This window comes from Podarcis tiliguerta, assembly GCF_965153285.1.
Source record: "Podarcis tiliguerta genome assembly, chromosome: 2".
NCBI lineage: Eukaryota > Metazoa > Chordata > Lepidosauria > Squamata > Lacertidae > Podarcis > Podarcis tiliguerta.
The window spans coordinates 18330968-18356772 of record NC_139535.1 but is presented as its reverse complement, the minus strand read 5'-3'; the positions used below and the strand labels follow the sequence as shown (position 1 = coordinate 18356772).

General features: G+C 49.2%; 1 protein-coding gene across 1 annotated transcript; it reads right to left on the bottom strand.

Moving 5' to 3' along the window:
- Positions 1 to 4502: 4502 nt before the first annotated feature.
- Positions 4503 to 21735, bottom strand: SH3BP5L (SH3 binding domain protein 5 like). Its single transcript, XM_083426399.1, has 7 exons — positions 21666 to 21735; positions 18876 to 19539; positions 14278 to 14340; positions 12748 to 12876; positions 10802 to 10963; positions 7470 to 7643; positions 4503 to 6178 (listed from the first exon to the last, which is right to left on the bottom strand). Exons 2-7 carry the CDS (start codon positions 19089 to 19091, stop codon positions 5777 to 5779), a joined length of 1146 nt encoding a protein of 381 aa, XP_083282525.1. The 5' UTR covers positions 19092 to 19539; positions 21666 to 21735; the 3' UTR covers positions 4503 to 5776.
- Positions 21736 to 25805: the final 4070 nt, after the last annotated feature.

The following is a 25805-nucleotide window of genomic DNA, read 5'->3' as shown; positions in this document are numbered from 1 at the left end:
TCATTTTTGAGATTGCATCCCAGTACAGCTTTCGCCACTCTTTTGTTGACTATGAGGGCCACTCCATTTCTTTTACGGGTTTCTTGCCCACAGTAGTAGATATGATAGTCATCCGAACTGAATTCGCCCATTCCCGTCCATTTTAGTTCACTGATGCCCAGGATGTCAATGTTTATTCTTGCCATCTCATTTTTGACCACATCCAACTTACCCAGGTTCATGGTTCTTACATTCCAGGTTCCTATGCAATATTTTTCTTTACAGCATTGGACTTTCCTTTCGCTTCCATGCATATCCGCAACTGAGCGTCCTTTCGGCTTTGGCCCAGCCGCTTCATCAGCTCTGGATCTACTTGTACTTGTCCTCCGCTCTTCCCCAGTAGCATGTTGGACGCCTTCCGACCTGAGGGGCTCATCTTCCAGCGTCATATCTTTTATATGCCTGTTGTCTTTGTCCATGGAGTTTTCTTGGCAGGGATACTGGAGTGGCTTGCCGGTTCCTGCTCCAGGTGGATCACGTTTGGTCCAAACTCTCCACTATGACCTGTTCATCTTGGGTGCCCTGCTCGGCATAGTTCATAGCTTCTCTGAGTTCTTCAAGCCCCTTCGCCACGGCAAGGCAGTGATCCATGAAGGGGGTATTATTATTATCATTATACAAATAAGTTTTTTTAATAGTTTTTAATAGTTTTGCAAAATTGCCCCAATAATAGCCCGATTACAACAATATCAATTAATTAAACCATGATATTAAAATCAGTTTAAAACAACTTCACAATTGCAGGTCTAAGGTGTTTTCTTAAAATATACACCTCAGGTGTCAGAAGCCAGATGTGTCAGGCATTCACTGGAAGCTGTATAGGGAAGTTTGCGGGTGCATCTCAGTGGGCTGCGAGTTCCACAACTTAGGGGCTGCCACATAAGATGTGGCCCACCCGCCCTAAGCCTCAGAGGGTGGTGGAACAGCCAAGAGGGCTTCCTCGGCCAAACTTAACACCTGAGGGAATATGTCAGGAAGGAGGTGGTCTTTCAGGTATTCAAGGCCTGAGTCCACACACACACATAACATACGTAGAGAGAGATTCTAGTACCAGACACCGACAACACACTCCTGCCAATCTCTTGCTTTCATTTGATTAATACGCTCGAAGGTTTTGCCCATTTTTGTTCTGAGATATCTGCTGTTCTAGTTCCTTGGTGACGCTGGAAAATGTGGCCTCTAGATCAGTCCTGCATGCATGTCATTGTGTTGCTGTGCCAGTGGCTTTTTGTAGATGTTGTATTCGCCCCATTTCCTCTTATCCCCTGTGCCCTCTCTGCTTTCTAGCTTGTAAACTTCGGAGCCAAGGTCAGGCTCAGGGTCTGGATTATAAGAATGCAAGAAGAGTCCTGCTGCATCGGGCCAAAGGCCCATCTAGCCCTTTTCTCACAGTGGCCAACCTATGGCATTCTCACAAGCATGGCATGGGTGCAATAGCCCTCTCCTCACCTGTGATGCCCAGCAGCTGATACTGAGAGGCAGACTACCTTTGAGGGCACTTTATACCTGAGGAGAGACTCTACCTCAGTGGCAGGAGGCCTGCTTTGCATGCCAAAAGGTACTGGGTTCAAATTCCTGGCAACTCTTATTTTTAAAAGGGTCAGGAAGCAAGGGAGTGGGGGAAAGCCCCTCTGCCAGAGACCCCAGAAAGCCATTGCCAGTCAGACTAGGCACTGCTGGGTTAGATAGATCAATAATTATAATTAATTATAATCTGAGCTGGTATCAGGCAGATTATAAGTGAATAGGGGAGGAATCCTCTGTCAAGAACTATTTGGACATCAAATACTTCTGGGAGAATTATATGAAGTGGGGCCACGTCCTGATTCAGCTCGTGATTTTACGAGGGGGAAAGTCTTAGGTTGGGACGCAGCCATTGACAATGGTAGATCCACTGTAGTCTGTTTTTAACGTCACTTCCATGTGAACTGTTTATTGAGTATTTGGACGGTGGCGATTTAATAAGCATCCACTCTGGTTTGTTTGTGGTGAGGTTAGATGATGTCGTGTCAAAGCAAGTGTCATCCCATACTTTACAGTGCATTTCCCTCCCCCCGTCACTTTTTGCAAAAAGTCCGAAATAGTGACACACACACACACACACCACACACCAAAAGTTCTCTTTTACTAAGCAACTTTATATCTTGTGCAATCAAACTTTTTTTTTTAAAAAAATGTACTTTATGGTGCTTTTAAAAATGTTGAGAGGGTGCTGTTTGTTTGTTTGTTTGTTTGTGTGGTGTGTATTCCACAAAGCACCTGTCTCTCACACAGGACCACAATAACAGGCTAATTGCCATTGCCCCAGAGCATTCTGGGAATGGCTGGTTCTTGCTGTGCTCTTATTTAAAGAGAGCATTCCTCTAGCGTGAAAGCAGAGGGAGAAAATCTGAAAACCATCGCCCTTTCAAGCTCTTGGAAGCAGACTGGTGAATATGAACTCTACTGTGGTCAAATGTGAGGAAATAGGGGAGGGAGGGGGGAATCTGGACTCAGGAACTCCAACTCGCATCATCCCTAAGCACTAGCCATTCTGGCTGGGGGTGATGGGAACTGGAGTTCACGCTCCCCATTCTTGAGGCAGGGGAATGACAATCAAGCAATGGTGTGTCACTGTTTCTAGCACATAGGAATGGCTCAGTGAGCTGGGCTGTTGCAAGGTATTTTGGGGACAAGCCAAACATCTCAACAAGTGTGTGGGTGTCTATATTGTGAACCGGGGGGCCAAATGCAGCGCTCTAGGCCTCCCCCGCTGTCCCTTGTGACTCTTACCAGGCCACACCCCTCACCAGCCCTACTTTGCACCTTCTTCACGTCTTTGTCGGACTGGACTATGCCCTTGAACTCTGAACAATGCCTCTGATATGTCATTGTGAAGAAGTGACCCTACTTTGTAAAGGTGAAATGTGCATTTGATGCTCCACCCATTCTTGTCTCTGTCCCTGCCCATCACTGCCATGTGGCCCCCAGAAGCTCATGTGGCCCTCGGACTGAAAAACGTTACCCTTTTGTAAATACTGATAGGCGATATGCTGCTTCACTGAAGAGGGAATCGCCCTGTCTGGAGGAACTGTTGGTTGGCATGTCAAGTGATACATATTGCAATGGTTGGAGCATTTTTGCTCGAGGAAGAATTTGGGGCCCTCCTTGCACTTCTGCCCTCTTCCGAACAGTGTGAGGTGAGCTCCCGTTTGTTCCTCAGAGGACGTAGGAAGATGGGGCCCTTTGGCTGGACTGCACCATCCTAAAGCCGCCTCGAGACTTCACCCAGATATTTCAGTGTGGGGACTAAAACAAAGAATTTATCTGTCCGCTCATCAGGAACATCCCAAAGGTTGCAGCTGGAATTATGGACCGGGCTCTCTCTGTGAGAGTGGCCGCTGAGGTGTTAGTGCTGCAATATTAGGAGGCAAATATAACAGTGATACTGAGATTTCTATCTTTTATTGTATATGCTCCTTCGCTTTTGTCGCACACACTCATCGCCTGTACTCCCGGATCAACTTGGAAATGTCGTTCTATTGCTTTTGTGGAGAACACTGTGCTTATATGGGTGTGAAATGCAATGAACCTAACATCTTGTGCGCTTCATTAGCTTTTTTCCCTTTGGGAACAAGACTGGAAGTTTGTTATACAACCAGGACTGATTAAGAATGCTTTTGTGCAGAAACCGGAAGGTGAAGGTGGTCTTTCTAGGAAGGTAAGGGGTAATTTCAGAAAGACATGAGCAAGCACAGAAACACAGCTATTTAAAGAAAGCTCAACAAAGGTGCTGCACAGTTATAGGAACATGGCTGTTTCCTACGCAGAGTTTGTGTCACACAAGAATCGGGTTGCCGGATTTGTGTCAGCAAACTCTTAAGTATACTACTATATATGAATATATTTTTACTGCCGGAGGACCAGGGAGAGGCGTTTGAAGGATTTTCTGCACAAAGTGCCAAAACAATTTGCCTGGCTTTGGGCACCTTGACTTGGTGGGTAGGCAGTGCAAACGATTTCTCAGGAAATCGTTTGTTAGGTGAGCGTTTGCATAATGAGTCAATGATTTCCATTTATTCCTATGGGGAAATTTTTAATGCGTTCCCGACCATAGAATTTCAACCCCAGTGTGAGGGGGGGTGGGAACCAGGAAAACCCTCTGAAACTTTACAAAAGGCAAACAAGGGAGAAATGCTCTCATTTGTCTGATCTATCCCCTTACCTCCCCTTCCCACCTCATGGTTTCTGGCAAAATGACTGCACACACACAAAAGTGAGACTTGTTTAAGGTTGCTTATTTGTTTACAGTACTACATGCAGGTCTGGCTGTTTGGATTTCTGAATCTATGGTGTGTATAGCGAAGTTTGGGTGTTAATTCAAGTTTGGATAAGTGAATTTGTGCATAATGAGCGACTGAATATGGGATCTGTGTGTACTTGGCAAAAAACAAAACACCAAACAGAAAGAAAGAGAGGAAAGGTTCTTTTGATAGGGCATAAACTTTACTTTAAATAAAATACACATCAGAAGCCGGTCATACAAACACCCACGCGCACACACACAGAGTCGCTATCAGGCTGCCTCAAACCAGCAACTGGTTCTCATCACAGCCAAGGTCTAGCAAATTTGTTCTGAGAGGCCAAAACCGCCCCCATCCCCAGAAAACAGAGACACGGGGGCCTGTGGAGACCACTGAGGAGGGAGAAGAGAGAAATGCTTTCCAGACCCACCTTTTGCTACTTAAATTAGTGCAAATGTCATCGCCATGGAGCAAAAGTACCTCCCATCTTTTGGCTGGGGCAAACAGGGATGCACCAAGTGGGTTAGATAGGTAGGAGATGTCTCAATGGAGGGAGCCTCCTGCCGCCTGTCTTCTCTCGTGGTAGCGCTGAAAGGCACCCTCAGGCTGCCAGTCTCTCCCCCCAGCTTCTGCACCGAGAGCAGATCACGTGTCTACACGCTGGAGAAGCTATAAAGAGACTGGTGCCTGTCGTTATATATCTGTTGCTGGGGCGAGATAAATGAATGGCATGCCTCATTTTACTGTAGTGTATGTCAAAAAAAAGCCCCATAGGGAGCGCAAGAGTTCCGTTTCTTTTTTAAAAAAGGATATTTTCCTATATCGCAGTCTGTGGTGGCAATCCAATGAAAGCAGACTGGGGTGGTTCTCTAAAATGCAGACAGAGGTTTTTAAAAAGTCGTCTTCTCAACACCTACTCAGCCACCCAAAACAAATCATGTAAAAAGAGAGAGAACGAAGCAGCAGCATTGTTTCTTTCCTGCATCCTTCCCTGCTTTTCTTCCCTCCGTTTCAAGCGCTCCAGCCCACCTGGAGAAAGATGATGGTGTCGCTAATAAGCCAACAAACCTAAGGTGAAATGTGCAGGGGCGCAGAATTGTCCCCAGCATACAGTGCTCCCAGGAAACAGGTGCATGCTGGTGGGGAGGGGAGAGGGGGAAATAAGGGGTGGGGGAAATGGTGGCTCGATGAATGGGGGCCAGCAAAATGCTCGAAGTTTCCAAGCAACTGGGGCCTGGGTGTGCAGGGGACGGCAGGGCGTCTGGGTTGTGCCAAAGGCTGCAAATTGTGGGGAAAATTCAGCCCCACGGCCGCACTTCAGACCAATGCGCTCCCAAGACCTGCCTTTCTCTGCGTGATCATTCCTTTCGTGCCCAATCCCTCCTTCTCCCCATTTCCCCAGGAGGTCGGGGGCGAAAGGGACTGCGGCAGAGAGCGGGGGTGATGGGGGCATGTCAGAGGCTGATGCTGCGGTGGTGCTTGAAGGGGTGGGGCTGGCCCTCGCGGCGCTGCTCCCGCTCCTCCAGCTCGTCGCTGTTGAGGCTGGCGGCGTCGGACAGCCCCAGCAGGTGCTCCACCGAGTCGAATTTCTGCAGGTCGGAGGCGATGGTCTGGAAGCTGAGCACCGAGAGCGTGTCGGAGGAGGCGGCTGGCTCGGGAGGCAGCGCCATCGCCCCGTAGAGCAGCGCCGGGCTGGCCTCGGCGCCCACCGGGGAAGCCCTCCGGCCCACCAGGCGCTGGAGCCTCCGGGCGTGGATCTGTTCGCTGATCTGCTCCAGGTTGCGCAAGGCCACAGAGTAGCGCATCTTGGCCTGGCCCACCTGCTGCTCCAGGGACGTCACCCGGGCCTTGTGCTCCTGAAAGGCAAAGAGAAGGAACAGGTGAAGCATTAAGCCAACATGCACACCAACCAGGCTTTTATTTTCACTGGAAATGCTTTCAATTTATTTTTGTTGGTTTTTTTAATTTTACTTTGACAAAGTAAATAAATAAGAATAAAAATGTGTACCTCACCCACAAGACCATTCCATTGTAACTATCCAACCTCCCAAAATTTCAACACCTCGTGCGATGGTTTCAGTGGCGTAGCGTGGGGGGTGCAGGGGGGGCCGGCCGCACTGGGCGCAACATCTGGGGGTTAGGGTTAGGGGGCGCAAATCCACGGGTTAGGGGGTGCAAATTACTTGCCTTGCCCCGGGTGCTGACAACCCACGCTACGCCACTGGATGGTTTGACCCCTTTCCGTTTTAACAGTACACATTCTACAAACAGCTTCTATGTCTTCCCAAACTCATTTTTTCTGTATATGCCATGTCCTACCTTAACGGCATGGGTTAATTTATCATTAATAGCTATATCCCACGCCTCTTTATACCATTCTTCTATTTTATATTCTGCTTGCTCCTTCCACTTCCATGTAGAATAATTTGTGCAGCTGTCAATAAATTTGTGAGCCAGTCCTTCATAGCCTGCGAGCCTTCCACTCCATTGTAAATTGATAATAATGCTACCTCTGGACATTCGATCAGCTTTAACCCAGTGATTTATTTGTTATCTCCTTAAACACCCTTTGCCAATAAAAAATAAAAAATAAAAAATGTACATATTTACACCCCCACCACATGTGAACATAATTCCCTGTTTCCTGGCATCCCTTCCAACATAACACCAAATATTCCTTGCTTGTTTGATTTAATCTGACTGGTGTTAAATACCATCTCCAAACTACCGTATTTTTTGCTCTATAAGACTCACTTTTTCCCTCCTAAAAAGTAAGGGGAAATGTGTGTGCGTCTTATGGAGCGAATGCAGGCTGTGCAGCTATCCCAGAAGCCAGAACAGCAAGAGGGATTGCTGCTTTCACTGCGCAGCGATCCCTCTTGCTGTTCTGGCTTCTGAGATTCAGAATATTTTTTTTCTTGTTTTCCTCCTCCAAAAACTAGGTGCGTCTTATAGAGCGGTAATTTATAATAATTTTCTTTTATTCTTATAGACAACATTTTCAACACACCATGCATTTAAACCCCCAGGCACCCACTTTAAACAGTCGCGGCTCCCCCCAACAAAGGATTCTGGGAGCTGTCGTTTGTTAAGGGCACAAAGGCTGCCTGGGTGGGGCGAGTCCTAGGACCCAGAGGAAGGTCTCACCTCAAGGATTTGGTTGAACTGGGCCTTCAGCTCAAAGTAGGGCTTGCTCTTCACAATGACCCGCTTCAAGGACTTCTGCAGCGACTGCACCTTGGCCTCAGCCTGCTGGCAGAGCTGGGTGACACGCTGGTGCTCCCGTTCGCTTCGCAGGCGCTCCTCTTCAGCCTCGTTCACCTGAAGGGAGGGAAAGGGGCAAGTCAGAGCGAGGATGCTCTCCAGGCCTTGAAAGCTCACACTGGGAACAACCTCCCACCCACTCTGCCGTCACTTTGTCTTCCCCAGCAACCAGTTCTTTCCCTCTTCCTCTATTTTTTCCCCCATTTTTTTAATTAATTTCCCAAAATTTTAAACAAACATACATCATAACTGTACTTAATCCAATCTTGATAACATTGTTAAGAAACTTCCCTTGACTGAATTTCATTATATATCATTGTAACGGATTTCCAAAACAAAATCTCATAAAATTTACTTAATCCTCTTAACACCTTTGTTTCTTTTCATCTGCTTTAAACATAATATTCTGTAACTTCACATATTTAAATCCTTTGTCTATCTATTTTTTTGCAAGTATTTCTAATTAATTTATCTTAGCATATTTAAGTACCGTATTTTTCGCCCTATAGGACGCACTTTTTCCCCTCCAAAAATGAAGGGGAAATGTGTGTGCGTCTTATGGGGCGAATGCAGGCTTTCGCTGAAGCCTGGAGAGCGAGAGGGGTCGGTGCGCACCAACCCCTCTCGCTCTCCAGGCTTCAGGAGAGCCGCAGCGCCAGCCCCACAAGGTCGGGGGACAGCAGGGAGGCGGAACGCCGCCATCCCGCTGTCTCCCTATGTGGTTTAGAGGCTGACGGCGGGGAGATGCGTGCTTCTCCCCGCCGCCAGCCCCTCAAGCTCCGGGGACAGCGAGGAGCCGCGGCGCGTCTTCCCCCTGTCCCCGGACCTGACGTGAAGGCTGGCGGCGGGGAGAAGAGCGCTTCTCCCCGCTGCCTGCCCCGCAAGCTCCGGGGACAGGGGGGAGGCGCGGCGCGTCTTCCCCCTGTCCCCGGACCTGACGTGAAGGCTGGCGGCGGGGAGAAGAGCGCTTCTCCCCGCTGCCTGCCCCGCAAGCTCCGGGGACAGGGGGGAGGCGCGGCGAGTCTTCCCCCTGTCCCCGGACCTGACGTGAAGGCTGGCGGCGGGGAGAAGAGCGCTTCTCCCCGCTGCCTGCCCCGCAAGCTCCGGGGACAGGGGGGAGGCGCGGCGCGTCTTCCCCCTGTCCCCGGACCTGACGTGAAGGCTGGCGGCGGGGAGAAGAGCGCTTCTCCCCGCTGCCTGCCCCGCAAGCTCCGGGGACGGGGGAGGCGCGGCGCGTCTTCCCGCTGTCCCCGGACCTGTTCTGCATGCAGGCGGTGGGGAGAAGAGCGCTTCTCCCCGCTGCCTGCCCCGCATGCTCCGGGGACAGGGGGGAGGCGCGGCGCGTCTTCCCGCTGTCCCCGGACCTGTTCTGCATGCAGGCGGTGGGGAGAAGAGCGCTTCTCCCCGCTGCCTGCCCGCAAGCTCCGGGGACAGCTGGGAGGCGCGGCGCGTCTTCCCGCTGTCCCCGGACCTGATGTGAAGGCTGGCGGCGGGGAGAAAAGCGCTTCTCCCCGCTGCCTGCCCCACAAGCTCCCGGGACAGTGGGGAGGCGCAGCGAGTCTTCCCCCTGTCCCCGGACCTGATGTGAAGGCTGGCGGTGGGGAGAAAAGCGCTTCTCCCCGCTCCTGGCCCCACAAGCGCCTGAGGGGGAAATAAAAAAAATTTTCTTTATTCCCCCCCCAAAAAACATGGTGCGTCCTATGGGCCGGTGCGTCCTATGGGGCGAAAAATACGGTAAATAATCTTTGAAGTTCTTCCATTCTTTCTGGTGCTCCTCCTCCTTCTGGTCACGGACTCTTCCGGTCAGGTCGGTTAGCTCCGAAAAGTCCATCATCTTCATCTGCCATTCCTCTTTCCCTCTTCCTCCAGTTGGCAGAGATGCGAGTGGTGTGTGGACTCTCCCAACCTTACTAACTTCAGCCCTGTGTGCACCTGAAGGAGCGTCTCCGCCCCCATTGCTCAGTCCGGACACTGAGGTCCAGCTCCAAGGGCCTTCTGGTGGTTCCCTCACTACAAGAAGTGAAGCTACATGGAACCAGGCACAGGGCCTTCTTGGTAGTGGCGCCGGCCCTGTGGAACACCCTCCCATCAGATATCAAGGAAATAAACAACTATCTGACTTTTAGAAGACATCTGAAGGCAACCCTGTTTAGGAAAGTTTTTAATGTTTAATCAAGAATTGTCTTTTTGTTGGAAGCTATCCAGAGTGGCTGAGGCAACCCAGTCAGATGGGCAAGGTATAAGAAATTATTGTTGTTGTTGTTGTTATTATTATTATTATTATTATTGTGGTACCTCGGGTTAAGAACTTAATTCGTTCTGGAGGTCCGTTCTTAACCTGAAACTGTTCTTAACCTGAAGCACCACTTTAGCTAATGGGGCCTCACACTGCTGCTGCGCCACCGGAGCACGATTTCTGTTCTCATCCCAAAGCAAAGTTCTTAACCCGAGGTACTATTTCTGGGTTAGTGGAGTCTGTAACCTGAAGCGTCTGTAACCTGGAGCGTATGTAACCCAAGGTACCACTGTATTATTATTACAGTGTGTTGGATGGTATGATCTGTATCCAGCGGCATAGTGGCAAATTTAGGAGTGCAGGGTCTTTTTATGATATTCACAGCCAAGCCGCCTTCTAATATTAGACAATAATCTGATAATTATACAGTAACAATGAGAGGTGTCCTGCAACGATCGGTGCAGATCTCCACGTGTTGCCTTTCAGCTAAATCTGCTGTTTTATGTGCACGTAAACAGGCACATGATTTGGAGTGCTCCGTATCTTCCTTAAGAGTGCTCTGAGCTGCGTTTTCCACGAAGGTCCACTGAATGTCACAGAATTTGCACACCGTTGTCTTGAAAATGAAGCACCTTGCGCTTCCAGCATCCCCAAATCCTATCTTTGGGGCAACCAAAGACTAAAAAGCTCCCCTTCCATGCTGGCTGGGTGGCTCTAAGACACCGAAGACAGGGACGGACCCTGCTCCGGAAATAGCAACAGGCCTTCAACCTCCCGTGACTCCAGACCACTACCCCACTGGAGGGACTTCCAGTCCTTTCAATGTTGGTGGGCCACCATCACCCCTGAATCTGGCCAGACTACAGCTGCCACCAACCCTGAGTGTTGACTTGTGCTGGCTGGGGGCTGATGGGAGACAAGAGTCTGATGACATCCGCAGGGTTGCAGGCTCCCAATTCTTGTAGGCCTTTCCCCTCACCTTGCACGTAGCGTGGTTGAGCATCTCCTGCCAGGTGGGGTCCAGCCTGTTTTTATCAGCCATGACCCCCTGCTCAGCCACGAAAACCATCTCCCGGGCCGCGTTGTGCATGCTGACGGCTCGCTCGTACCGCAGGGCAGCCTTCTGGGTCTCTTGCTGTGCCTGTGGAGGAGAGAAACGCAACGCAAACAAAAATTCCATTAAAAATCCCCCAAGCTTTTGTTTCCCCCCAGAACACACATACACCCCTCTCCCCTTGTTTTAAGCACTCCCTCGCCCCAATTCTCTCACTCACACTAGCTAGAGCAGGGTTAGCCAATGTGAGGCCACCTCTGGGTGCTGTTGGACTCCAACACCCATCAGTCCCAGCGGTCAGGCATGAGGACACCACATTGGCCAGCCTTGACATAGAGTTATAATCAGAGAGGAGGGAAAGGTGGAGATTTGAAACACACAGGGAAAAGAATTACATGATGCAGCTCTTCAGACATGGAGGTGGCACGTTCGACTGCTCCCTTACTTTAAATAAAGTAGATCTCTTCATATATAAAACTAGCATATCAGAAAAGAGCCTGCAACAGAATACCTCTTCGCTGACAGGCAGTGTTAGAAATTAGCCAGGTGCCAGGAGCATTTTGCCACCAATTACAACCATGCAGAGATCTCTGGATGCCAGGCTGGCAACTGGGGAGAAGGAGCTGAAATATTTTCCTTGAAGTTTGAATTTGTGTTATTCTGGATTGTTTTATTTGATGTTTTAATGTGTTGTTAACCACTTTTGAGATTTATTCTTCAAAATATAAAGCGGTATAGAAAATTAATAATAATAATAATAATAATAATAATAATATTAATATAAAACAACTCCATTCGGGGGGGGGGACTTCATCCCACTGTGGTGACCTTAACCTAGGTTTAAAGTGCCATTTCGCAATTAGATTATATATCTGAGTTTCTAACAGTGCTCACAGGGTAGGGTTTTAATTAAGTGCAAGTCGGCTATTTTGTTTTGTTTTGTATACAGTTATTCATGTTGACAGACACCCACATCATCATTGTCACGTCAGCCATTGACATTCATGTTATCTGAAGCTGCTAATTGTGGGTTTTGGTCCTCCACACTGCTGTAAGCCATTCCGGACAGGATATGCCCGGCTGTTTAAAGCTGGAAACAGGATTACGTGTTGCTGATAGCATTGTGTTTACATTATTCCTCACAGGTAAAGGATGGGCCTTCTGCCAGAAGCAGCTCAAAAACCCAAGGTCCTGCCAAGAGCCTTTCAATCCATTCCTCCCCCACGCAAAATAATTCATAAAACAGCTTAAATCCTGCTTATAAAATCAGTTGTCCTGTGGCAACTCCCTTTAGCCCCCAATCTTAGGTACAGGGGATGCAGCAGAACAGGGGTCAGCAGCCAATAGGAACCAGGCAGAATTTTGAGAAAGTGCCGTGGGCACCAGTCACAAAATGGCTACTGTGGGAGAGCGGCAATGCAAAATGGCTGCCATCTATAAGATCAGAAAGGGCCCACAATATGGTGCAGGCCTCCCCGCTCAAAACAAATGAGGAAAAGGCACCTACATCGGCCATCACTGTGCTTGCTCACAAGAAGCAGCTTTGGGTGGGAGGCTGGGTGTCCAATCCTGGCACCCAATGAAATATGAGCAAGCGCAGAGTGGCGTTCAATGTGCAAAACAGGAATTCCGAAGGAAAAGCAAACTATTTTTGACACATTGTGGACTTTTATGGGAATGTTTACTGAGACTTTTCATAGAGGCAGCTTCTTTCCACTTTTGACAATGACTTGTGGTTATTTATGACACAAAATAAAGCTTAGAGAATTCTGGAACCCCCAAATCGGATCCTTTAAAGATTTATTGCTCTACAACAGCCGAGGAATAATGGCAACTTCAGGGGTGAAACAGAGGGAGATGTTAACAGATACCTCCTTGGCCAAGCGCCTGGCCTCGTAGTAGGGGCGTGCTTTCTCAATACAGTTCCCCAGCTGGGAGCCCTGAGCATTCAGCTTCCTGGCAGACTCCGACAAGATCCTCCGATACGTGGTGCGGGCTTCCTGTTGAAACCAATGGCGCAAAGTACGTCAGCGTTGAAAGAATCAGCCTGCATTAAATGCATGCTTAAGCTGGATTTTACAGGTTGCTGCAGTGCTGGCTGCAGCTCTGTGGCTGGCCCCACAGAGCTCAAGCGCTGCGTCAGTCATATATGCACAAGGGCGGATCGCACAGGGTGTCTGGAACACAGGGTTACTTTGCACACCCACATCCGTGGGGCCCTGATGGAGGTGCACTGCTGGTGCACGAAGCTGCAGATTGCAAACAGGCAGCAAACACGACCCCATCACATTTCGACTAAATATCAAGAGGAGGCTTCCTAATGCTAGGCAGTGTTTGGCTGTGGAACAGACTGCTACTGGTTGTGATGAGCTCTCCTTCCCTGAAGGCATTGAACCGCAGGCTGGACGGCTGCCTGTCAGAGATGCTGCAGCTGCACTCTGCAGATCCTACACTGAGCAGCGGGTTGGGCCCCCCAAGGCCCCTCCTATGACAACCTCAACTTATAATAATAATAATAATAATTTATTTATATCCCACCCTCCCCAGCTGAAGCCGGGCTCAGAGCAGCTAACAACAGTAAAATAATGCAGCATTCTAAAATCAATTCATTATAAAATCAGTTCAAATCAAATTGATGGCAACCATTGGGCTAGAGTTCTGTGAAGATTACCAAAGGAGGGGGTCAGACTATGCCTTGGCCAAAGGCCTGGTGGAACAGCTCTGTCTTGCAGGCCCTGCGGAAAGATGTCAAGTTCCGCAGGGCCCTAGTCTCTTGTGACGGAGCATTCCACCAAATTGGAGCCACAGCTGAAAAAGCCCTGGCTCTGGTTGAGGCCAGATTCTCTTCACTACAACAGGAGTCTCTAACCACCAACCAGCCTTGAGACACGGGGCTGTAACTTATATTCAGAACAGACCCATTGAAATGAATGGACCTAATTTGGTCATGCTGATTGCCACTGGATAGAACCACGGTAACCTTATTACATCCGTGGTCCTCAAAGTACGAGGCAGGTCTACGTGGGGAAGGATGAGCTGCACACGACTCCAAACAGAAGCCAGAAAACAGAGCTTAAACTGAGTCGTACCTATTAGCTGATATTTTCCTTTTATTTTGTTTTTCCGCAATGATCTTTCACCCTCACATTAGTAGAGGGAACAAATTACCCCACACGAAAAGGCAATTTTCAGTGCAATCCCTATACATTTAAGTAACTGCAGGGGCAATTTCCCTCCCCAGTTACCAAACACGCCACAGTGCAGGCGGTGAGTGAAACTGGGAACCCCTGCCTGCTGACTTGCCAAGGGATAAAGCAGCCTCCGTGGAGGGGACAGAAGGCAGGAAGTGTTCGGAAGCAGAAGGGATGCTGAAATTGCTTTGAGGGTACTGCCTTACTCACATCCAGCTGCAGCTCCACTCGATTGATCTCTTCGTTGGCCTGATTGAGGTGCTCCAGCTCCTCCTGTGGTCAGAGAGAAAGGCCGACTCAAAAGACAGGCACCAGCATAGTGCAGAAGGACACATTTGTACAACTTCCACCCCTTCATCCCCTGAACCCTTTCCTAGCAGGCTTATAAGAACCCAAGGGAAGTGGCTGGATCCGACCACTGGCTCACCTAGTCCAGTAACCAATGGGATGCCCAGAAGCAACACATGACTGCTACAGACTCCCCACTTGCAATAGGGACGTGGGTGGCGCTGTGGTCTAAACCACTGAGCCCCTTGGGCTTGCCGATCAGAAGGTTGGCGGTTCAAATCCCCGCGACGGGGTGAGCTCCTGTTGCTCTATCCCAGCTCCTGCCAATCTAGCAGTTCGAAAGCACACCAGTGCAAGTACAGTGGTGCCCCGCAAGACGAATGCCTCGCAAGACGGAAAACCCGCAAGAGGAAAGGGTTTTCCGTTTGCAGAGGCGCTTCGCAAGACGAATTTCCCTATGGGCTTGCTTCGCAAGACGAAAATTGGCGAAAATTTTTGAGGGGTTTTTTCGCTCCAAAACCCCTTTTTCTGAAGCGCTAAGCTGCTAAAAGCCTTTTAGCAGCTAAACCGCTAATCCCTTAAGCCTTTAATAGGCGTTAATAGCCCTTAAACTGCCAATAGCGCTAATCCGCTAATGGGCTTGCTTCGCAAGACGAAAAAAACGCAAGACGAAAAGACTTGCGGAACGGATTCTTTTCATCTTGCGAGGCACCACTGTAGATAAAAAGTTGTTATTATTACAATTATTCTCAGTTTACTGCCTCCAAAAGTGAAGTTAGAGTGTGGCCATTGTGGCGAGTAGCCATTGATAGCCGTGTCTCTTTTTGTGCTAATGCTCTTAAGTGGAATGTGTTGATTTCTATATTTTCTTAGATGAGCACTTTTTTAAAATTAATTGTCATCATCATCATCATGTCCCAGTTTCATTTCTGTTTTTATATTTGGCTTTAATCTTTTTTGTCATTACTATTTTTATTACATAAGATGCTCTGAAATACTTCGGTGGGAAAAGCAATATAATCAATGAATCCTCCTCCTCCTTTTTAAGAGCAAATCCCGCAGTTTAACTACACGCTCTGTAACTTGTGAAAAGGTTCCGCGTGTGTACCTGGCACTACCTGTAAACACATGCAAATTGTCACTAAGATGAAACCTGCATCCCTCAAAATAAGTGATAGAAAATTATATGCAGCTGCTTGCTGGACATATTCTGCTTAACAGATGGAGCATATGTATATATAAACTGGGGGTCTAAGGCAGCAGAGAATGAATAGATGGAAAGAAGGAAGGAAAAGCAGGAAATAAAAATTGTCAGGCCTCCAATTCCTATTCCTGAATGCAGAGGCAGATGGCACACAGAAGGACTCAGGTCCAGTCTTGAAATCTCCGCCATCTTGGCAGTCCCATCAACCCCAGCCAGCATGGTCAATGGTCAGGATTGATGGGAGTTGTAGTCCAACAACCTTTGGCGGGCCCACAAAAGGTCCCCCATCCTTGGCTTCAAGAATCGCAGGTTAGCAGGGCTAGAAAACATCCTCCTGCTGCTAAAGTTGCAAAACAATGAAGCAGGGACGGAGCAATGGAGAACTTCTGAAACAACAATGGGACACTAGGTCAGCCCAAGGCATGATGGAGAACAGCAGCAACGGACAGACATAATATATTAAAAGGACAGGAAGAAACATTAGGGACAGAATAATAGCCACACACAGGAAGAACAGGGAGAGAGTCCGAATGCTTCGCCTGTAGGCGTATGAATCATTTAATGTTGCATAAATTGTTTAATGTTGAATGGAAGTTGTTAAAACTGCAGTTGCAATACAAGGGACTGTTATTTTGACTGGAGCGTAATTGAAATGTACCAATGCAGAAATAAAGTAAATCATCAAACCGTCAATTCTAGCATGTGGAGCAGGGCCATCTAAATTGTATAATTTGGTATCTCAATTATTAGTATTATTAAATTTGGCATTGTTATAATGAGGCTATTATTGGATTACAGGGGGTACCTCGGGTTAAGTACTTAATTCATTCCAGAGGTCCGTTGTTAACCTGAAACTGTTCTTAACCTGAAGCACCACTTTAGCCTCTGGGGCCTCCTGCTGCTGCCGCGCTGCCGGAGCCCGATTTCTGTTCTTATCCTGAAGCAAAGTTCTTAACCTGAAGCACTATTTCTGGGTTAGCGGAGTCTGTAACCTGAAGCGTATGTAACCCGAGGTACCACTGTACTGTAATTGAAAAGTAATAAAATTGTTATTAAAAAAAAGAAAAGAAAAAGAAAACACCCTCCTCACCTTGGGATGCCCAAGATGCCAGGAAGTCTCAAGAGACAATGGAGTGTGCCTCCGGGGGTGAAGTCAAACCACTGACTTAGCAGCACTGAAGTAACGTCCCTGGGGAGCAAGGCTGGGCAGTGTCTATGGAGGTCCTGAGCTGCCCAGAGGACAAGACCCCGCTCTCGGCCTCACTGATGTGGTCCAGAAAGCAGGACAATACATTTGGCACCTGCCTGGCTGCAGGAGCTGCTGGAAGGAGGCATACAAGCCGCTATTCTGCACATGCTATAAAAGGGAAGTGAGGAGCAGATGGGGAGGTGGGAGAAGGAAAACCCTACACAGATCCAGAGTGCAGTCCCTACCTTCCACTGGGCTGCAGATTTGAAGCCTGGTACCCACCCACCCGGCATGTGGGTGGCGCTGTGGGTTAAACCACAGAGCCTAGGACTTGCCGATCAGAAGGTCGGCGGTTCGAATCCCCACGACGGGGTGAGCTCCCGTTGCTCGGTCCCTGCTCCTGCCAACCTAGCAGTTCGAAAGCACGTCAAAGTGCAAGTAGATAAATAGGTACCACTCCGGCGGGAAGGTAAACGGCGTTTCCGTGCGCTGCTCTGGTTCTCCAGAAGCGGCTTAGTCATGCTGGCCACGTGACCCGGAAGCTGTATGCCGGCTCCCTCAGCCAATAAAGCGAGATGAGCGTCGCAACCCCAAAGTCAGCCATGCCTGGACCTAATGGTCGGGGGTCCCTTTACCTTTACCCACCCACCCAATTTACCATATTTTTCGCTCTATAAGACGCACCAGACCACAAGACGTACCTAATTTTTGGAGGAGGAAAACAAGAAAAAAAAATCTGAAGCCCAGAAGCCAGAACAGCAAGAGGGATCGCTGCACAGTGAAAGCAGCAATCCCTCTTGCTGTTCTGGCTTCTGGGATAGCTGCACAGCCTGTATTCACTCCATAAGATGCACACACATTTCCCCTTACTTTTTAGAAGGGAAAAAGTGAGTCTTATAGAGCAAAAAATACGGTAATTTCCTCTCTGCAGTAGCGCCAAATGGCAGGAAGGGCTGGGGGAGGATGAGATGGCAGCGGTCGTCACACCAACCAGAGGGTTGCAATTGCCAGGCCTGTAAACAGCAATAAGCTCCCGTACTCTCCCCCAGAAATAGATGGATAAGGTGTTTTTCCTGGGGGAAATGTACCACTTGGAAAAGGGCAGGGAGCTTCCTGGTGCCTGAAGCATACTGTTCCTGGCAACCCCATGATCACTGGATGGACGAGCATTTTCATCTGTAATAGCCTTCAGAATGTTTTTAACTGAAATGCTTTTAACTGTTTGGGAATGTTTCCGCCTTGCTTTTCTTCTTAAATGGTGTATTTGCTTGCCGCCTTGGGCTCCTTGGGGAAGAAGGGCGGGGTATGAAAACCAATAAATAATGCTAATGGTCCCCCGTTCATCCCATGACTGTAAATGGACCCACTTAGCTTCCACAGGGTTGCTGCGCTGGGTGGGTGCCAAGAACCAAACTGACTGCTGCTTACTTTTGCTCAAAGGAATTTTTGCATTTACTAAAACAGAAATGCTGGCAACTAGCCCTGCGGCAAAGGAAAAAAACAAACACACTATTGGGCCATTCTGTTCCTGCTTGATTGGAAATGCTAAGTGGCTCGCTGGCAGAAGGGCCAAGAGGCGAGTCACAGTAGTTCAACTGGTTTCTGTCCACACTTTCAATACAGCCTTAGAGCAAACCAGATTGCAAGCTTACATGGAGCAATCGCTGAAGAACTGAATGACGACCCCTCCCAGGCCTGCCATCAGGCACGTGAAAGCATGAAGAAGAATCGTACTGGTTTCCAAGCACAATTCAAAGCGTTGGTGCTGACTTTTAAAGCCCTAAATGGCCCCGGCTCTGTATACCTGAAGGAGCGTCTCCACCCCCATCGCTCAGCTCCAAGGGCCTTCTGGCAGTTCCCTCACTGCAAGAAGTGAAGCTACAGGGAACCAGGCAGAGAGCATTCTCAGTAGTGGCGCCAACCCTGTGGAACACCCTCCCGTCAGATGTCAAGGAAATAAACAACTCTCTGACTTTTAGAAGACATCGGAAGGCAGCCCTGTGTTGGGAAGTTTTTAATGTTTGATGTTTTATTGTGTTTCTGTGTATACTGGAAGCCGCCAGGTCAGATGGGCATGGTACAAATAAAATATAAAATAATAATAATAATAGCAGTTATTGTTCTTACCTGGATGCGGGGGTCAAGCTCCTCCTCTTCCTCCTGCTCCTCTTCTTTCCTCTGGGAAGTTTTGGCATCACCGCTGCCACCGTCACAGATGGCTTCAGGCATGGGTGTCCTCTGCTCCTCGCCCTCTTCAGTGGGCGTCCTCAGCTCTCCGGGAGGTGTTTCCCGCCCATCACCCATGTTCATACCCAGCACCAACCTCTGGTCAGAGTCCTCCATGCCCAGCCTCCGACGCCCCTCTGCAGCCTCCTCACCCGGGCAGTTTGGCCTCGTCACAGAAATGCAGGCACCATTCTAACGCCAGGCCCATCCAGAGAGCATTGGCACAGGGCTTCTGGGTTTGCAAAGATGCATTTGGCAAGGGAAGCAGGCAGAAATTTGCAGCGCTGGTCTGGAGAGCGATGGGGCACCCTCCAGGGACCACGCGCTGCCCGGAACGGAAGGAAGGATGCCAGGCGATTCTTTGAGGAGCTTAAAAGGGCTTTAGTCCTGGAGGTGCTGAGAGAGGCACATAGCAACAGTTGCTCACTCACGGAGGGGGTGGAGAAAATTCCCCACCAGGCATATCCTCCACCCCCTCATCTACAGCACACCCTTAAGACACCTCCTCCAAGGCCGCATCCAGCAGCAAAGGCGAGAGAACCGAAGCAGTCAAGCGCAGGCTGGGCTGGGGAGGAAATGAAAAAAGAGACTGGGTAACTATGCATATTGTAAAAAGGTAAAGGTAAAGGGACCCCTGACCATTAGGTCCAGTCGTGACCAACTCTGGGGTTGCGGCACTCATCTTGCTTTATTGGCCAAGGGAGCCGGCATACAGCTTCCGGGTCATGTGGCCAGCATGACTAAGCCACTTCTGGCAAACCAGAGCAGCGCACGGAAACGCTGTTTACCTTCCCGCCGGAGCGGTACCTATTTATCTACTTGCACTCTGACGTGCTTTTGAACTGCTAGGTTGGCAGGAGCTGGGACCGAGCAACGGGAGCTCACCCCGTCGCGGGGATTCGAACCGCCGACCTTCTGATCGGCAAGTCCTAGGCTCTGTGGTTTAACCCACAGCGCCACCCGCGTCCCAATGCATATTGTAAAAGGCAGCAAACAGCAAAGCTACATCCCACTCGGCCAGCTGCAAACTCTGTGTACGTTTACACATTTGCAATCTTATTCCGGTTGCGCCACAAATTGCAACGATGCCTAGGAATTTAATTCGGACCTATGTACCTCTGGCACCTGAAAATGTTATTCTGGCTTCAACAAAAAGTGACGCAAGCATACAGAAACCGCCCACCAGATCCGTATCTAGATAATCTCTTGCCACAATGGTTACATATCACAATGAAGAACATCGCCACGCTTGCCACAACTATAAGAGGTTTGAAGCTCTGCCAGAAATGTTTATTGCTTTCTTCTAGGCATCTGACACAACGACAGATAGGAATAGGTTGTGGGAGAGGCCACAGGGAGCTTGCAGCCCAATGCATAAAATATTTCTAATCACGTTTAAATATTTAACAATTTGTTCCTGATCAGCGTTGATTCTCTCCCACCCTAAACATATCAGCGCCCAAGATAGATAATCCACATTTTCCAGATTGCTAGATGCCAAGAACTCATTTCTAGGCTTCTGGGAACACATGTTGCCATAATAACTCTATTGTTCATGTGACTGGAGACACACAGCTCAATCCTGTATCTACTGCTCCTAATCAACAGCACACAGTTCGTATCAGATCATCTGTTTATTTATGAACACACAGAGTGCCTGCTGGAGCTATCAGGACCAAGATCATTTGCCTGTGACCTAAACTGCTTCTCACTTTGTACGTTCTGAGTTGCAAGATCAAAACCGCATAAACTTCAGAGCTGCTTTGCTATAACTTTTGAAAGGCTTCTGATCATTATGGAAGATAAAGCAGTAAGAGACGGGACAAACATCCCACTGCCCTAGCTGCCTAGAAACGACAGTCACCCTCATCACCACCCCTCAATTTCCTTTCTGTCGCTACCATCCCTGCCCATCTTCAAATCCTTTTAAATCCTATGAAGCATTGGGCATGCCTCAACAGCCCTCTCCCCTGCAGAAGCAGAGTCCAAACATGTCTAATTGAACCAAGAATATTTGCTGTGAGCCACCCAGAGTGGCTTGGGAAACCCAGCCAGATTGGCGGGGAATAAATATTAGTAGTAGTACTTCCCTTATCCACTCACTCCTGCACCTCCCCCAGTTCCCCCAGCCCCGGTCAATATGTAGATTGTACCCTACTCGGGGCAGGGACCTGTCCTTATTTCCACCCACCCCCCCCATCGTCTGCCAGACATCATAAACACTGGCAGCACCGTATGGAAATGGTCAATTGAAGTTGCTACCTTTCGCCTTCAGCTGCGCCCTATGTGAAATCTCAATTATCCATTATTATTATTATTATTATTATTATTATTATTATTATTAATTTTGCGGCACTCTCCGCTTAAATAAGGGCTGTTTTTCCTCTCCGGGGACTGAACCACCCACCCTTGCCAGTACCCCTACCACCCGGCGGTCGGTCGCTCCCTCGGCGGAGGCGAGGAAAGGGAGGCTGCCAGCGCCCAAGAGACCACCACCCTCCTTTGAACCCGGGCTCGAGCTGCTATCGCCCTCCTCTCCCCGCTGGGCCTCTACGCGCCGCCTCCAGCGGGGATCCCCTCCCTCTTTTGCGTCGGCCTCCGGGTTCCCCTCCCGGGGAAGCGCGCGCAAGGAATCCGGAACCACGGGGCCCCCCCAAAAAATATTTTTTTAAAAAAAATCGCTCTATTTACCTCCAGCTCCAGCTGCAACCTCCTCCAACCCCCGCCCAAGCGGAAACGGAAATCCTCCCCCCCCCGACCCCAGGGAAACCACCCTTCCCTTGCGCCCGGCCCTCGTCCGTACAGCATGGCGCTCTCCATGTTTCCAAACAGGGCGGCCGTTTTTGCGCAGCGCGCATTTCCGCGCCCGCCGTGGGGTCTTTGGCGCGGGGAGGGGGGCTCCAGGCAGGCGCGGGACGGGATATTTTGGGGGGAAAGGCAGGATATTAGGCTTCCAAAGGATTGTTTGAAGGGACCCGCCGGGAAGCGCCATGTTGCGTTACGGACAAGGGAGGCCCGGGAAGCTGAGCTGGGCGCGCAAGGGCTTTTCCACGCAGCCCGGCCGCCTCCGCAAGATGGCCTCGTGCGCCGGCGGGATGAGACTTGGAAGCGCTTGCAAGGGAACCCAATCGCGCGGTGCATTTTCGTGCTGCGAGGCTGGAGGGGTTTTCTTTTTAAGGCCATCGGAGCCGGTTAAGCTTGCCTCTGAGAAGCACTCTTAGGATGGAACTGCGCGTTGAGCCTGCTCCGGGCAATCGGCGGCTGAGGCTCATCGTGGGACCACGAGCAAAGGTGGTCTGGTTGGTTTGGCTGTCTCGCTTTTCAGCATAAAGAATGCACCGAAGTGACCCCCCCCCCAAAAAAAGAAAGAACACTATCACGAATGGTAGAGACGGATGCCTTCTCCTGTGGCGACCCTTCGTAGCCAAGAAGTGTGCATGCACACGAAAGCTCATACCAAGAAACTTAGTTGGTCTCTAAGGTGCTACTGGAAGGATTTTTTTTATTTTATTTGGACTATGGCAGACCAACACGGCTACCTACCTGTAACGGTCTTCCATGTGTAAGCAGGGAACCTGGATAGCTCAGTTGGAGAGTGTGTTTCATGCGCTCTCGCTCTCTACAGTAGTACCTCGAGTTAAATACTTAATTCGTTCCGGAGGTGGTACTTAACCTGAAACCGTTCTTAACCTGAAGACCACTTTAGCTAATGGGGCGTCCTACTGCTGCCGCGCCGCCGGAGCACGATTTCTGTTCTCATCCTAAAGCAAAGTTCTTAACCTGAAGCACTATTTCTGGGTTAGCGGAGTCTGTAACCTGAAGCGTATGTAACCCGAGGTACCACTGTACATATAAAGAGAAGACGAAATGAGCCCTGCTGCCTCAGGCCACAAACGCCTCTCTGCTCTCAGCCTCCCGATCTTCACAATGACCAACCAACTGTCTATGAGAAACCTACAAGCAGGGCATGGACATGACAGCCCTTGTCACTCCCCAGCAACTGATCTTCAGAGGCCTGCTGCCTGGGAGCCTGGAAATTAGACTCCCTTCCTAGTACCCGTTGATTGCTTTATCTTTCATGGATTTGTCTAATCCTCTTTTAAAGCTGTCCCAGTTGGCAGACACCACTGCATCTTACTGCAGTGAATTCCACGGTGCAGCTGTCTGCCCTGTGAAGAAGCATAGGCTTCCATTGGCCCCGAATTTCATACCATTCAGTTCCATTGGATGACCCTGAGTTATCAAAGGGAGAAGCCCATCTACTTCCTTGACATCACACATATTTTTAGAACCCTCAGTCATATCTTCCCCTTATTTATAACTCAAAAATTATTTATTCCCTCTCTCCAATGTTGTCATATTTCTTTGTAGGGGAGTTGCTCCAATCCCCTAATCCAGGCACAGGCAAACTCAGCCCTCCAGATTTTTGGGACTACAACTCCCATCATCCCTAGCTAACAGAACCAGTGCTCAGGGATGATGGGAGTTGTAGTCCCAAAAACATCTGGAGGGCCGAGTTTGCCTATGCCTGCCCTAATCATTTTGGTTGTCATTCCTGCACCCTTTCCAACTGTACAATATCCTTTTATTAAGAAGCAGCGATCAAAACTGCACAGTATTCCAAGTGCGGCCACTTATGAGTGTTGCAGTAAATGGTTTTTTATGTAATTTTTATCCTGGGCTCAGTTACGGAAATCCCAAACCATAATACTGCTAGCACTTAAGTGCCACTTCAAAGTGGTATTTGAGTTACGCACTTTGTTGAATGGATGCTGACCCTTGCTTCCTTGTTGAATTGTATATTTTATTAGTGTGGTTGTGTTTTTTTTAATGTTTTGTAAGACACTTTGGAGGTGGGATTAAAAAGTGCTTTAAATATCATCTCGGTTGTGTGCTTTGCCTTCCCATCCAGTCACCCTAGTAAAGTGCCACTAATGCCCTGAATGAAATAAATGAAGATGGTTTAAGTATGGCAAATATGAGCAAAGCTTTGTTCAGAGCTCTGCCCTCATGACTCAGCCCATAAGAGGGAGACGTCCTAGGTGGACTGGAGGAAAAGTCACACAGGAGACACACCCTGTGGGTGTCTTTAGTGTGGGAGAAGCTTCACTGTCAGCTCAGCTCTGAGAACCCACAGGGGAGAAAGAGACACCATGGATGTTCTCTGTGTGGGAGAATATAAGAACATAAGAAGTTGGTTGGTTGGCATCTGTTGTGTCTTGGGAGACAATGGAGACCCTTCTGGAAACTGCAGGAGGAGAAAGTGCTCAGGCTCTGTTTGCTGACTTCCCACGGGCATCTGGTTGGCCACTGTGAGAACAGGGAGCTGGACTAGATGGGTCATTGGCCTGATCCAGCAGGGCCTTTCTTAATATTCTTGTGCTCTTTTTTTGTTGGGGAACAGGTTCCCCATCCCTGAGGGAAGAGGACAAAAAGAGAGCAGCCATCTAAAGGCCTTTCAGGACCCTGGACAGGTCCATTGGGTGCAGACTACTTGTCTGATAGCATCGCACATCCAACTGATTGCAGCACCGCCAGTTCCTGGGAAAGTGAAGAGCTTCAAGGGGCAACCTCTGGGGCTGGAGCCAAAGATTGGGTCAGTTCTGAGCTGGTCTCTTGCCCTGTGCCTACAAACAAGCATTGCGGAACACAAAGTCTCTGGGCATTGAGGGTTCTGGTATCTTGGCAGAGCCTCCAGGTTCTGCCTTTTTGTGGTCCTGGTTCAACTCCGAGTTGTCAGACTCAAAGTTGGGACCTGGGTCCAGCAACCTCTGTAGCTGCCTCTCCTGACCTGATTGGCTCCTTCTCTGCCATATCTGGATCCTTGCACCTAGAAGATAGGAATCTGCCATATACCAAATGCGATGGGAGAACGCTTCTCCGGACTTTTGTTTGGTCCGTTGCAATGGATCAGGGCATCAGTCTTGCTTGCATTGCAGTAGAAAGCCAGTCCCTCTATAGCCCTCACCCAGTTTGTGGCACACAATGCAACAACAGGCTTTCTGATTGCAGAGACTGGAAGGGTGCTTGCATTGATAAACCCTCTGGCAACCAGGAAAACCCGTTAAATCAGTTTCCTTAGGGATGAGTGTGACTCCAAACAAGCGCTGCTGCATTCGTAGGCTTCATTTAGGACACTTAAGGTAAAGGTAAAGGTACCCCTGCCCGTACGGGCCAGTCTTGACAGACTCTAGGGTTGTGCGCCCATCTCACTCAAGAGGCCGGGGGCCAGCGCTGTCCGGAGACACTTCCGGGTCACGTGGCCAGCGTGACATCGCTGCTCTGGCGAGCCAGAGCCGCACATGGAAACGCCGTTTACCTTCCCGCTAGTAAGCGGTCCCTATTTATCTACTTGCACCCGAGAGTGCTTTCGAACTGCTAGGTTGGCAGACGCTGGGACCGAACAACGGGAGGGCACCCCGCCGCAGGGATTCGAACTGCCGACCTTTCGATCAGCAAGCCCTAGGCGCTGAGGCTTTAACCCACAGCGCCACCCGCGTCCCTTTAGGACACTTAGGGATTTGTAAAATAAAGCTTGTTCCCTTCCCTGCATGCTGGAATTTGTCCCACATGTAGGCAAGATGATAATCTTGAAGCCCATCTGGAAGGAATATTGCAAACACATGCGCCCAGGTATATACATTTCCTCTCCACTCTACCATATACCATATTTCACATGTATAAACCACTTTCAGGTTGTGGTTGTGGTTGTTTTTTAAACAATCAAGCAGTGTATAAATGTTATGAAAACAAAATTAATGGCATGGCAAGAGCCTTGCCAATCACATTGTAGGTAGAGATTTTGCAGTCTTTATTTCCTAGGAGTGACAT

What these genes read in the sequence shown, in the direction of transcription:
- SH3BP5L (XM_083426399.1), bottom strand. Translation starts at nt 19,091, where the DNA reads ATGGAGGACTCTGACCAGAGGTTGGTGCTGGGTATGAACATGGGTGAT. An exon ending in CCAGGCGCTTGGCCAAGGAG is followed by an intron (nt 10,964 to 12,747) that starts GTATCTGTTAAC and finishes TCTCCTCCACAG; the next exon opens with GCACAGCAAGAGACCCAGAA. An exon ending in TCAACCACGCTACGTGCAAG is followed by an intron (nt 7,644 to 10,801) that starts GTGAGGGGAAAG and finishes CCCTCCCTTCAG; the next exon opens with GTGAACGAGGCTGAAGAGGA.